The 14,326-nt window shown below is 42.8% G+C and overlaps 1 protein-coding gene across 1 annotated transcript in view; it reads left to right on the top strand.

The window, feature by feature from the left end:
- Nucleotides 1-14,326, top strand: part of LOC128838842 (elongation factor 2-like) — a 32,090-nt gene that overhangs the window by 1,425 nt on the left and 16,339 nt on the right. Inside the window, exons 2-5 of the mRNA XM_054031285.1 lie at nt 8,105-8,319; nt 10,110-10,291; nt 10,773-10,984; nt 11,991-12,172. Of these exons, the coding sequence (XP_053887260.1) occupies nt 8,105-8,319; nt 10,110-10,291; nt 10,773-10,984; nt 11,991-12,172 (791 nt within the window). The remainder of the gene's footprint in view (nt 1-8,104; nt 8,320-10,109; nt 10,292-10,772; nt 10,985-11,990; nt 12,173-14,326) is intronic.

Genomic DNA, 14,326 nt, shown 5'->3' with positions numbered 1-14,326 from the left:
TTTCTCACAGTTGTGGCTGTAAAATTTGTGGGTTTTGTTGAAAATCTGCTGTGTTTTACTTGTGGAAGGGAGAAAAATACTCTACATTTTTGGATTGCCTTTTCACCTGCCCTGTCTCCATACTATTAAGCCCCATCTACTCTGTTGCAAGCTGGACCTACGTTTTGTGGCAGGATTCTTTTCTCCAGCAGTCTGGTGCAGCATACTGGAAACTCGGCAGCAGTTTTGTTGAAATGTAAAACAAAATCCTGTAAATTAATTGAATATAAAGAATAACATTTTTTATGCTATGTCCATATTTCCAGTTTTCTTTATGCCAAAAAAATTTGTATGAGGAATACGTTACAGTAACATAGAATTTGTCAGGGGTGGTTTTAGAGGTTTTTACAGTTGAGTAAGGTTTTAGAGGGGACTTTTGGGACGCAGTTTGGGAGGAATGTGAGTAGTATACAGCTCGATAGCATTCATCACTATATTTTTGACAGGTTTCTACACCCCATTTTGGGCTTTTGTCCTGCCCTCCGTTCCCATTTCCATTGGTGTCGAGGTTTGGCACAGTCGGCCATTTCTAATTTTTTTTCCTTATTTTTTATGTTTGGTCAGGGGAATGTTGCGTGATTGTACTTTGATACGTTTGGTTGATTATTTAGAGGAAAAGGTTGAAAGAATAGAGTAAGAGAGCTTAAATGAAATGAGTTTTTTTGGTTAGGTTTAGAGCAGGGGTGGGCAAACTACAGCCTGCAGGCCGGATCCAGGCCCTCAGGGCTTTGGATCCGGCCTGCGGGATTGCCACGCCCATGGTGCCACAGGCCCCGTGCTGTTCCCCAAGCCCCTCCTGCACCCCAACTTCCTGCCCTGAGCCCCCTGCCACACCGCTCCTGCACCCCAACCCCCTGCCCTGAATCTCCTCCCACAGTTCTCTCTGCACCCCTGCTCTGAGCCCCCTCCTGCACTCCACACCCCCTCCTGCACCCCAACCCCATTCCCTGAGCCCTCCATACACCCCGCACCCTTCCTCTGCCCCAACCCCTTGCCCTGAGCCCCTTCCTGAACACCGCCCCCCTCCCACACCCCGCACTCCTCCCAACCCCCTGCCCCAGCCCTACATTCATTGCCCTGCATGCAATTTCCCTACAGCTGTGGCCCTCGGGCCAAAAGGTTTGCCACCCCTGCTTTAGAGGAAAAAAGGAAAGAAAGCTTATTAAACAGAAGAAAGATTGTTTGGTTAGGTTTAGTAAGGAGAGATGATTTTTAAAGAATAGAAAGAGGAAAAAATAAGCACAGGGCAAAGAAAAAAGGTTTTAGAGAATAAAAAAAAATAACGCAATAAGAGAGTCTATGTTACTGAACACATGCAGAGCGAAACATCCTAGCCTAGCGACTGCCGGTTGTGAAATTATAACTGTTCTGGGAGACAAACCTTGGGCACTATCCCCGCCTCTTGGTGGACCAATCAGACGCTGCTTTACAGCTACGTCACAGAATACACTTTTTGAACCAGTCCTTTCATGCCAAAACTTTAAAACAAGAGCCTTTCAGAAATGGGCTATTGCAGAGTTGATTATTTAAAAAACTCTAACCAATGAGCATTGACTGTGTGTACAAAGCCACGTATTTTTTCGAACTGCGGCTTTAAAATCAGGAGCCTAGACACAACAGCCATGTCCTTTTACAAGACGCCCACAGATGCCACGAAGCCTGAATTGCATATGGGTGGGCCAGCTCGTGTTCAGAAGAGAAGACCCATTTACACTTATTTTGCTAAAGAGGCAGCACTGAACCCCACATTTCATCCTGAAATTGAACTGAAGAAACAGGAAGACTTTATGGAGTGGGAGGAAAGCTCTCTATGGGAACCCTACAGGGTGGTTCTGTCTTCTGCTCCTTTCTCTTCTCCCTCTAGACTTTATTCCTGGGTATTGTCATCTGCTTTTGTAATTTCTACTTTCATCTTTATGCTGCTGATTTACAAGTCCCTCTTCCTGTCCTGTATATCTAACATTGTTGGTTTGACTTTATATAGCTGAAGTTTAGGGCCAGATTCACTCCAAGTTTGTTGATTTTGCCAGTGTAACCCTGCTGCAGGCTACCTTTATACATTGTAAGCAAAAAAGGCACAATTTTAATTTCTTTGTTTTCTAAAATCCTTCCAATTTTAAGAAAATGAGAATGTAATCAGTTGTGATTATATTATCGTAAATGCATTACTAGCACTGATTACAATGATACATAGAAACATATAATATTCTTCAGCTTATGAGAAGCTAGTCTTCACTGCAAGTTTTAGAAGGACTTAGAGGGGCCTGCCCAGGGAAGCATGCCCAGCAGCCTCCCTCTTCCTCTCTCCACATATTGAGCAGTAGTGAGAAAGCTTGTAATGGACAGACTATGGAAATCTCCAGATCCTTGGGGCTCCTTTCCTAAAGTAGCTTGCACCAACCACAGCCAAGGCCACAGAGTCAGGGCTTTCCACTTCTCTTACATTCCACCTGCTACAGACACATGCACTTGAAACAGAGAGATCTGCCCTGGTTATTGGACCAGTGGCCTCTCCTCCCCATGGGAGACAGAAACCAGGAGGAGCCTCCCAGGTCTTCTGACACCAATATTCACTCAACTCTGAATCTTGATGTCTGGGAGCCTGCTTCTCCACTCAGTGACTTCAGTGGAACTACACTAGCAACTCCCCTGGAATTTTTTCCCCTGACTTCCATTGGTTGTTGGTCCCCAGGGCTGGCCTTACCTTGAGGCAAACTGAGGCAGCCGCCTCAGGTGCCAGATGGTTGGGGGGCACCACTAGGACTCAGAGTGTAGAAAATTGTCTTCTGCTGGTGCATATGTATTCTCTCTACTCTAGATGCACAGAGATGGTGGAGTGCTGTGCTGGAGGAAGGAGGGCACAAGAGACATAACCGACAGGCAGGAGAAAAGATGAGAGGGAATAACAGAAAGCAGCAGGAGCTGCAGGGGGAGAGAGGAGGAGCCTCTTATGTACCTCTCTAGCACCCCCAGGAGTCTGGACTGATTCACACCAGCTTCTCAGGGAGCTTCCTGTTTCCTGCTGCTTCCCTGAACCCACTTGAGGAGAACAGGCAGTCAACTGAAGTAGTAGAAGCCAATTAGCAGGGCCAGCTCCAGGTACCTGCTGAGCAAGCAGGTGCTTGGGGCGGCCAAGGGGAAGCAAATCGGACTCTTTGGGGGCAATTTGGCGGAGGGTCCCTTGGTCCCTCTCGGAGGGAAGGACCTGCCGCCAAATTGCTGCCAAAGAAGAAAGCAGCGCGGTGGAGCTGCCGTCGATCGCGATGGCTGCTTTTTTTTTTTTTTCCCCGCCGCTTGAGGCGGCAAAAACCTGGGAGCCGGCCCTGCCAGTTAGGCCCTTAAGATGCTGATATCTTCCATCACTCAGGGCCTGCTACCAGCCTGCTTATTTGTCCCCTTCTACTGAGTGTTGAGAGCCACTATAGCTGGCACAGAACAGCAGTCACAAGTGAAAGAAGAAAACACCCCACTGGGGCAGCATTCAGAAAAAGCAAGCAAGCAAAGGAAGCTTTTCTATCTAAGCAGGAAGGAGCTCTCCTGAGATACATAGACACAAATGTTCACGCTGAGCCTTCCGGCCCCCGTGAGGATGTGACTGGTGAGGAGATACCTGATCTTCTAGTTAGTCAGAGTGCAGGTGACCTGGCAGCTACTGCAGCATCCATATCTCCATCTCAAATGGATGTAACCATGCACACTCCTGAAGAAAAGTGTAGATCAGAGAAGAGTGGGGTGGAGGCACAAGAAACTGCTGCTGCTGAGTTTAGTTCCTTAAGTCTAGATGATCCAGGACTGTGGACCCACTTGAGCAGTAGCCTGAGGGACTTCCTTGTACTGCATGGGCCACAGCAAGTGAAAAACTTCATGTTCCCCAAAGACAATGAAAATAGAAGTTTCCATCCAACACATTACTGGCGTGAAATCCCCAATGGTGACAAAGTGGAGAGGCCATGGCTTATGTACTCAAAAACCCAGAATGCTGCATACTGTTTTTGTTGCAAACTCTTCCAGTCTAACATTCCAGCCACATTGGGTTCTACATGAACAAAGGACTGGAAAAATCTGTCTAGAAATCTGGCATGCTATAAGAAGGCTGCAAACCATCAGAGAGCATTCCATAGGTGGAAAGAGCTTGAGATGAGACTAAGGTTAAAGGCCACCAGAGATTATCAGCATCAAGAGAAGATTGCATCAGAATCTGTTTACTGACAAAATGTTCTGAAAAAGCTCATTGCCATTGTGAGAATGCTTGCTACCCAAAACCTAGCATTGCATGGCACTTCAGATCAACTGTATGTGCCAAACACTGGAAACTTCCTTAAAATTGTGGAGCTGATGTCTGAGTTTGATGCAGGGGCATCTAAGCAAAGTCACCACTCAAGAAATGTACACATACCACTACCTTGGAAAAACAATTCAAAATTGAGATCCTACAGTTACTGGCAACAAAAGTCAAACAGAAGATTGTGGCAGATCTGAAGTCAGCAAGATATTACTCTGTTATTCTGGACTGCACACCTGACATTGAAACAAATTACTTTAATGGTGCATTTTGTAACAACAACAGAACCTAGTGAAAATGTCCCTGCAATGGTGACTGTCAGAGAGCATTTTCTAGAATTTATTGACATCGATTATACTACAGGAACTGGTATGACAAATGTGCTTCTTAAAAAGCTGGAAGAGTCGGGAATTGCGATAGCTGACATGAGAGGTCAGGGCTACGATAATTGTGCCAACATGAGAGGAAAGAGCAGAGGAGTGCAGACACGGATCTGAGAGTTAAACCCTCGAGTTCTTTTTGTCCCATGCAGTTCTCATTCATTGATCTTGGTGGTCAGTGATGCAGCATCAGCTTCTAGTGAGGCTGCTGAATTTTTTTAATGTAATTCAAAGCATCTATGTATTTTTCTCTGCATCAACTAATGGATGGCAAATTTTGAAGCAACATCTGGGAACAACTTCTCTGACACTGGAAACCACTGAGTGCCACACGATGGGAAAGTCAAGTGGAGGCAATAAAGCCTATCAAACACCAAATTGAGAAGATAGATGATGCCATAGTTCCCATAATGGAGGATAATGCTATGACAGGAACTGTTCGTGGGAAGGAAATGGAATCATCAGAAACATACATAACTTCAAATTTCTGTGTGGCTTAGTGTTGTGGCATGACATACTGTTTGAAATAAATGTGCAATACAGTCAGTTGAAGAACGTTTCATGCAGCTCAAAGAACACAGCAGTATATTTGGGATGTTGTATGATATTCCAAAACTCCTCACTATACCTGAAGAAGACCTACACCAGCAAGGCAGGGCACTAGAGACAGTGGTGACACATGATGACATGCGCAATATTGATGCGAGTGATTTAGGTGATGAACTGAAAGCCCTTTCAAGATACATCTCAGCAGGATCAACTCCAAAGGATGTTCTGGAATATATGTGCACAAATAAGATGACCACCCTCTTTCCAAATGCTTTTGTTGCTCTGCGCATACTTCTAACACTTCCTGTAACAGTTGCCAGTGGAGAACACAGCTCTCCAAGCTGAAGTTAATAAAAACACATCTACACTCCACAATGACACAGGAGAGGCTGGTCGGCCTTGCTACCATCTCAACAGAGCATGAGCTGGCCCAGACCGTGGACCTTCAGGAAGCAGTTCAAATTTTTGCAACCAAGAAGGCATGGAAATCACCACTTTGATTATTCAAACAAATAAAAATGCCAGTGTTTACTATGCAGACAAGAAAAGTTACATTTGCTGTTCTGGCGTTTGAAAGTGAAGTGTTACTTAAAATTTTTGAACAAGGCATTTTAAGTTGTTAGTTCTCCTTTATTGGCGTAGGTAGCAGAGCAGTACCATGAGAGGAGTAGAAAAGGAAGAAGGCAGAATTGAGACCTTTCAAAGTTTTGGCCCACGCGATGGGGCATGGGGTTGTCATTTGAGCTCCCCGCCTCAGGTTCCAAAATGTTGTGGGCCGGCTCTGTTGGTCCCCTTCATCCCGCCTTGACCCTGCCTAACTTCACTCTTCTGCTGTTGTGTTTCTCTCCTTTCCCCTCTACCACTCTCCTCTGTTTCCCTCTACTGTTTACGTACCCCCTTCAGCCATTCCCCCAAAAGCAATAGTAATATAAATAATATATTAAACATGAAAAAGCAGACAAACCCTTAGAACTGACATTCCACGTGCGTGGGATTAACTGGATCACTTTGCTTGTATGCTGTATGCCTTTCCCGTGTCATTAATTATTATTATTTATTTGCATTGCAGTTTGCATCTGAGGCCCCAATAAGGGACGGGAGCTCAATTGTGCTAGGCATTGTACAGATATATAACAGACAGTCCCTGCCCTGAAGAGCATGTCCTTCATCTGTTTTTTGTCTTTTCAGATCTCTTCAGGATAGGGACTGTATCTTCCTATATGTTTTTACAACACTTAATACAAAGCCCCCTGTCCCCCTTCCTGGTTGGGCCTTTGGTTGCTACTGTAATATAAATAGTGATGTTGGAAATACATGGCATTTCAAATCTGCAATGTACAAATCTTCTCACTGATATCAGTGTAACTCAAATGACAGGAGCAGATTTAACAGCTTTTAGAGAACATCCAGTCCTGCGAAATAAGTGTGTGAAATATAATACTTTTATTCAAGCTGACAACTAATACTGAAAAACTAAACAGCTGCATGGAAAGCAACTGTGTTAAAGCAAAGAATACAGAAAATTTAAGGCCATATCTACACTACCACTTATGTTGGCAAAATGTATGTCATTCAGGGGTGTGAAAAAACTCTCCCCTGAGCACCATAAGTTTCGCCAGCGTAAGCACTCGTGTGCACAGAGCCAACATAGCTACTGCCTCTTGTTTAGGTGGTTTTATTGGTTTTATTATGTCGATAGGAGAGCTGTGCTGTTTTAAGTTTAGTAGTGTAGATGTGGCCTAAACGGGTAATGTGACTCTGACCCTTATTTCAAAAAACAAATAATCAAAACAAATATAGTATAATTGTAGGTATCCAAATTCCGTTTGTCCAAAAATCCTGGTTATCTGAATCCAGGTGCATCCCCATGTTAGTCACTAGAACTTCTGCTTATCTGAATGCCCAGTTAGCCAAAAGTTTGGGATGTCCCCCAGGCTCTTTGGATAAATGGGAGTATACAGTACATTGTTTGCATGTGTATGTGTAGAAATAACTTTCTACTTATATAAGCATTATATTGGAGGGGAGAGTAGCAAACCAGGTATGTTTTTGAGAAAATAAATGATAAAGTTAAAGGAAATAAAGATACAATATTTACATAAATTAATAAAACGGCTTAGTGTAGGCCTGGCCTAGATTCCTATGACATGCAAGTAAGGGTACAATATAGAAGGAAAGGGTTTAATTAGTGAGAGCACATCTCATAATACTTTTGTTTTGTTAGTTATCTATAGCCACACTTGTTCCACCTAAACTCTGTATCTCCTGACTTGTGGGAAATAGGAAGGGCCAGCTCATGCTGCCTCAGCAAGTTGATACATTTTTTTAAGAAGTTGCCAGTTTGTGCTGTGAAATCAAAGTAATTTTTAAAATGAAGTTTCTAGACTTCATAGTTACAAAAACTATCTGCAAAATTCCCCCACTTGGTAAGGGAATTCCCATCTTTTCATGTGCTGTAATATATATACTGCTTACTGTATTTTTCACTTCATGCATCTGATGAAGTGGGCTGTAGCCCACGAAAGCTTATGTCCATATAAATTTGTTAGTCTCTAAGATGCCACAAGGACTCCTCGTTGTTTTATCTGCAAAATGTGAACTGAGTATATCTCAGTGCAGTGATGTCTGTAACAATAGTTCAGAGAGTTAGAAACTACTCCATTCAGCTCTTTTGTATTTGAACTCTGAAGCCTAATGATGATTTAAAATGTCACAGTTAACAATAATACAAAATAAGCAATTTTCATGAGGGGAAATGTGTATGTAATTTGCTTCAGATGTCATTGAAGTATAAAATACTATCTTTTTATTCTATAGAAGTCATATATAGTGCTGTTTCTTTCCCCCCCTTCAGGTGAATTTCACCGTAGACCAGATCCGAGGGATCATGGACAAAAAATCCAATATCAGGAATATGTCTGTGATTGCTCATGTTGATCATGGCAAATCGACACTGACAGACTCTTTGGTATCTAAAGCAGGTATCATTGCTTCAGCCAAAGCTGGTGAAACACGATTCACAGACACTCGGAAAGATGAACAAGAAAGATGTATCACAATCAAGTCTACGTAAGTACCATAAAGTTATTTTTAACCTTTGTCTGAATCTTGTAATGCAACACTGTAAAATTTCCTCCTCACAACCCCCCACACACTCGGATTTTTCTGAGCATAGGGGGAGGGATAGCTTAGTGGTTTGAGCATTGGCCTGCTAAACCCAGGGTTGTGAGTTCAATCCTTGAGGGGGCCACTTAGGGATCTGGGGCAAAAATCAGTACTTGGTCCAGCTAGTGAAGGCAGGGGGCTGGACTCGTATAACCTTTCTGGGTCCCTTCTAGTTCTATGAGATAGGTATATCTCCATATATTATATTATATTCATACATGGATCAATGTTATTGTTAATAGAATGAATGTTAATAGGCCATGCTGTCTGATGACTGTATCACCATACTTTGCTTAAAGCATAGTAGCGATTATTTTCAGAATTCCTTACCTACCGAAGATACAAATGTTAGTGCTATATTCATTTTATTAATTCAACTGACTATCAAAGCATTGCTACATCAATGCCAGGACCTTTAATTTACAGGATAGATGGGGATATCTTCTTTGTTAATTATTTGCTGTTCCACTTGTTTCTTTTGAGTCAATATGTCTTGCAGCTGTGCTTCTTGAATTGAAAATATATATTATATTCTCCATATTGATGTGATGATCTTTATTTTTAAAGTGCTAAATCATCAAGTGGAGTCTTATGGGTGCACTCTTCTCCTAATGTAATATTTTCTATTTGTTACTTGAAACAGCACACATTTAAAATGAAATCCACTAATTGACATTTCATTCTTTTTAAGTATTAAATTTTTGCCACTTTTCTTCACTCGAGCACTTAGAATTTAAATTTAAATACTGTGATGGCTTTTAGTTTTAAGAATCTAATATGAATGTTTTTAAATGATTTTAGTTTGTAGATAACTTGTAGGTAGTGCTAATTATATTAGAGTTATTTTTGTAACAAATACTTCAGTAAAATGGAGGATATCAGGGTTCAGCTTATAAACGCATGTAGTGGTCTCTCCTACTTGCTTTGGGCCAGATTCTGACACTTTTACTCATAATGAATAGTACCTTACTCTGAGTAGTTCCTTTAATCTTAACAGGATTACTTGCAGTAGAGTAAGGGTATGTCTATACTACCCGCTGGATTGGCGGGCAGCGATCGATCCAGCGGGGGTCAATTTGTCGCATCTAGGATTTATCGCGTCTAGTCTAGACGCGATAAATCGACCCCCGAGCGCTCTCCCATTGACTCCTGTACTCCACCGGTGCGAGAGGCGCAGGCAGAGTCAACAGGGGAGTGGCAGCAGTCGACTCACTGCAGTGAAGACACCGCGGTGAGTAGATCTAAGTACGTCAACTTCAGCTACGTTATTCACGTAGCTGAAGTTGTGTAACTTAGATCGATCCCCCACCCAGTGTAGACCAGGCCTAAGATACTACTCACTGACCAGAGATGGCAGAATCTGGCCATTTGTGATAATTGAGAATAGCATCTCGACATGTGACATATGACTCAGTGCAGCAGTGTCAACCAGTTGAAAATAAGTTTATAGAGCAAATGATTTGGTGACAGTTATTCTGCTATGTTGGTCATGAATCAAAATAGAAATTCCTTACAGTCAGAGCAAAATATTGGATCCCAAGAATTTTATGAGCCCCAAAATAGTGTTGAGTAGTTCCTCTTTCATTTTCCTTTAATTTATGTATATCATGATGATCGTGTTTTTTAAAGAGGAGCTACAGGAGACTACATAATGTAGGTTTAAAATTACTGAAATAAAATGTTCTCTCCTGCAGAGCAATCTCTCTGTACTATGAACTCTCGGACAATGACTTGGCCTTTATCAAAGAGAGCAAAGATGGTTCGGGTTTTCTTATTAATTTAATCGACTCCCCTGGACATGTAGATTTCTCATCCGAAGTTACAGCAGCTCTTCGCGTCACTGATGGTGCCCTTGTAGTTGTTGACTGTGTTTCAGGTGAGTGTGCTTTAACTACAAGGTTTTGCTGCATCAGTAAAAAAAAAAAACCTGGTGGGTGACTTAATGCACTGGCCTTCTTGCTTTGAAGGTTTAGTTTCAGTTTGGAACTAGGCTGAAAATGAATTGATGGTGGGTCTTAATCCCTAGCATGTTCTCCTGTTCACATTACAAGGGATGAATCTGACCATTCAGGCTCTGTGGGTGAAGTGCAGAGTGGCTGGGGAAGTGAAATCCATCCTCCAACCCAGCATCAGAGTGCAAGGCTGCCGCTCAGACTCCCCATTTCTCCTCCCAGCCTTTTACAATTGCTATCCCATTTTATAGACTGGAATAATGGCTGCAGCCTGTCCCTGCCAATTGCACGAAGCACTGAGGCTACACAAGGAATTCTGTGCTAGGATTCTCTGGCCAGTTTATATAGCGTAAAGTGGTCTTAGCAGACTGAAGAATCTGAACCATTGACTTTTTTTCCTCTTAGGGGTGTGTGTTCAGACAGAAACTGTTCTGCGTCAAGCAGTTGCTGAGCGCATCAAGCCAGTACTGATGATGAACAAGATGGATCGTGCTCTGTTGGAGTTACAGCTAAAACCAGAGGAACTTTATCAGACCTTCCAGCGTATTGTGGAAAGTGTCAATGTCATCATTTCCACCTATGGAGAAGGTGAAACTGGACCGATGGGTAATATTATGGTAAAGAAAATGCAAGTTTTGCTTTAAATGATACCAAGAATTAATGTATCAAGAAACTTCTGTGGTAGTTCACACTTCCTTATCAGGATCTCGTCGCAAACGTGTTCGTAGATTTTATATAGGAGAATGAATTAAAATATTTCCACAGTGGAAGCTGGCAGTTTCCTGAACTCAAGATCCTCTGGCCTAGCACATGAACATACCTGTGATCAGCCCCCTGCCGCCTGTATTGCTTGATCCTCATGCAGAGCAGGAAATGCACCTTCATTGGCTCTGTCTGATGGCCAGGCTGGTCAGACAAACAAATACACTGGTCCATTAGGGCAGACTGGGCTTATGCATTGCTTGCCAAGCACATAACTCTAGCATATATTCATAACTTTCTATGCACCGGGTACCTATATCATGCAAGAATGTTAATGATCAGCGAGTTATTAGTTTTGCACTGATATCTTACACAATATCTTTTAGATACAGATTATGATAACAGTGTGTTAGGTGTAGTAAGTATGTCAGGCCTGACAAGAGCTGCTGCAAAGAGTACTGAACTACCAGATGGCCTCTGTCGCAACCTACTATGTCATGGTCTGGTGGTTAGAACAAGGGTTTATTAGCTAGGATTGTATCCTAGGCTCTTCCACACGGGGGTTCAGTGGAGCTGCAGATACCCAGCCACTATAATTCAGACCACTTTGCCTAACTTTAGGCACATAAGTTTCAACTTCCAGAGGTAATTCAGTACCAAAAATTCACAGAAATTCATGGAAATATTTGGAAGGCTTTAAATCCACTTTCGCTGTAGATATCTTTGTAAAATATAATCAGAACTCCTTGGGTGTAATTGGATTAGCAAAATGGGACAAAATAGAACTCTTGCTTCAACGTAAGATCCAACAAGACCAGTCTTGTCAAGACTGCGGAATATTTTGGGAGTCTCAGTCACATGCTACATCCCACTGAAAGCAAAGTGTCTTGTCACAGGCATTAACTATCATTCTGTTTTTAGATTGATCCCCTTATTGGTACTGTTGGGTTTGGCTCTGGTTTACATGGCTGGGCATTTACTTTGAAGCAGTTTGCTGAGATGTATGTGGCCAAATTTGCTGCCAAAGGTGAAAAAGCACAACTCCCTCCAGCCGAACATTCAAAGAAAGTAGAAGATATGATGAAAAAGCTTTGGGGAGACAAGTGAGTGATGAAATACACATGTATACATAGGCACATGCTTAGCTACCACAGCGATAGGCTGTTCAGGAATATCTTAATGAAGTGTATATATTTAGCACAGTGGCTTGGTTTTCCCTCCCTCTTTAGGACCCTTTAAGAACTCATAATTAGGGCCCTACCAAATTCACTGCCATGAAAAATGTGTCACGAACCGTGAAATCTGGTCTTTTGGGTACTTTTACCCTATACTGTAAAAGTATACAAAAGTACACGTCGTTTCTCAAACTGGGAGTCCTGACCAAAAGGGGGTCACAAGCCTATTGTCAGGGGGTTGCGGTATTGCCACCCTTACTTCTGCACTGCCTTCAGAGCTGGGTGGCCAGAGAGCAGCAGCTGCTGACTGGGTGCCCAGCTCTGAAGGCAGCACTGCCACCAGCAGCAGCCCAGAAGTAAGGGTAGCATGATATGAACACATCCATGAAATTTGCTATTTATGCCTTGACCAACTTGCAAAAAATGTGTGATTATTCCATGATTTAAGTAGACCCCTACTTATAGTTCAAGAGTAGTTCAACCAGTCCCCACAAGGGGTCCCATTTATTTAGTCCACAGGGTACTCACTGGCCCTCCAGGCCCCAACCCCAGTTCAGTCTCTATCTCTGTAGTCAAAAATACCACAGTGTATTTGAAAGCAGAACACAGACTCCCACCATCTTCACCCCAGTTTCAGCTAGACACAGCCCCGTCCTGCCTGAGGGCCTGTCTGCTTCCCATTACCTCCTGCCTGGAGTCTGTCCTTCTCTGCAGGCCTTTGCTATCTGTCCCCTGCTTCTTGGGCAGGATCTCTCCTTGCCTTGAAAGCTTTCTCCTGAACTTCCTCAGCTTAGTATCAGGCTTCCTGCCTCTAGCAGTCTCAGTTACTCTCTCGTCCACCATCCCCTGCGTTGCCTGCTGCACTTTATATAGGAGTCCCCTGATTTCTCTCAGGTGGGGCTCATTTTGTAATCAGGGCTGGTTTAGCCCCAGGCTCTCCTGCCCCTGGGCAAGGCACCCTGTTACAGAATATATATTTAATGCAGACAGTTTGAGGAGAAGTAGCTTATGCTTTTACAAAAAATAAATGTTAATGAGCAGCCTGAAGAACTAGACATAGTTAACACGTATGGCTCAACAATATGTCTGTGCGCATGTGTGTGTATATATAAAACTATTAGGAATACTACACGTATGTGATACAAATATATTCCAGAGGGGGATTCTGATGGCATAAACCATGGGGGGTGACGGGGGGAGAGAGAGAGAGACTAGATTGTTGCCAGAACTTGAGGATGGAGTTTGCTTTTATTACAACGTGTGGATTAAATGAATGTGTAGCAAGTTAGATTATGGGCCCGCTCCAAAGCCCACTGAAATCAGTGGCAGTCTTTCTATTGAATTCAGAGGGCTTTGTGTTACCCAGGGTTTTCGGAACCCAAAGCAGTGGTAACTTAAATGTTTCTCTCCAGGCGGTGTCAGGAATAAATCAGTGGGGACACAGCTCCTCCGTCTGCTAAATGATTGGCACAAACCAGAGTGCTTTTACCTAAAAGTACTTTTTTCTCAAGTTTTAAAGACACACACATATATGCTCTAGCGGTAGGTTCAGAGTATCCCAAATATTATAGTTACCCAATGTTTGAAATGGTTTCACGTGATCAACAGCCAGGCTTTGGGGGGCCCTCCTTTTGTCCAGCTGTTGGGGAGTTTAGGCGTCAACTCCTTGCCTGAAGAAAAGCTTCCTCCGACTGCTCCAAAGCATATTCTTTTGCTTAATTTTTTTATAGCTAACTTAAACAAAGTATATAACTCATAGTGACTCCTAGTGGATCACAATACTAACCCCTAGTGGATCACCAATTTTCCTAATTTTAGCAAACTACTCATTATTTCTTCTTATTAAAGCATTTATGGTATTTCTAGTTATAACAACAATCAAACAGGAGCACTTAACACCAACGTTGGCTGTCCAAACATTCCTTCCATTTTCATGATACGTTACCTTTTTGTCCCATCCTCCGATTCTGATTAGCAAAACTGCAATCATGCAGCTGTTTGGCCTTGCCTCTCAGAGCCCTAAAATTAATTCTAGCTATGTGGTATTTGGTTTTCAGCTATAAATGGCTGGACACACAAAAT

This window comes from Malaclemys terrapin, chromosome 6 (genome assembly GCF_027887155.1).
Source record: "Malaclemys terrapin pileata isolate rMalTer1 chromosome 6, rMalTer1.hap1, whole genome shotgun sequence".
In the NCBI taxonomy this organism is placed as follows: domain Eukaryota; kingdom Metazoa; phylum Chordata; order Testudines; family Emydidae; genus Malaclemys; species Malaclemys terrapin.
Note: the sequence above shows the minus strand (reverse complement) of the source record. Positions and strands in the feature narration are given on the sequence as shown.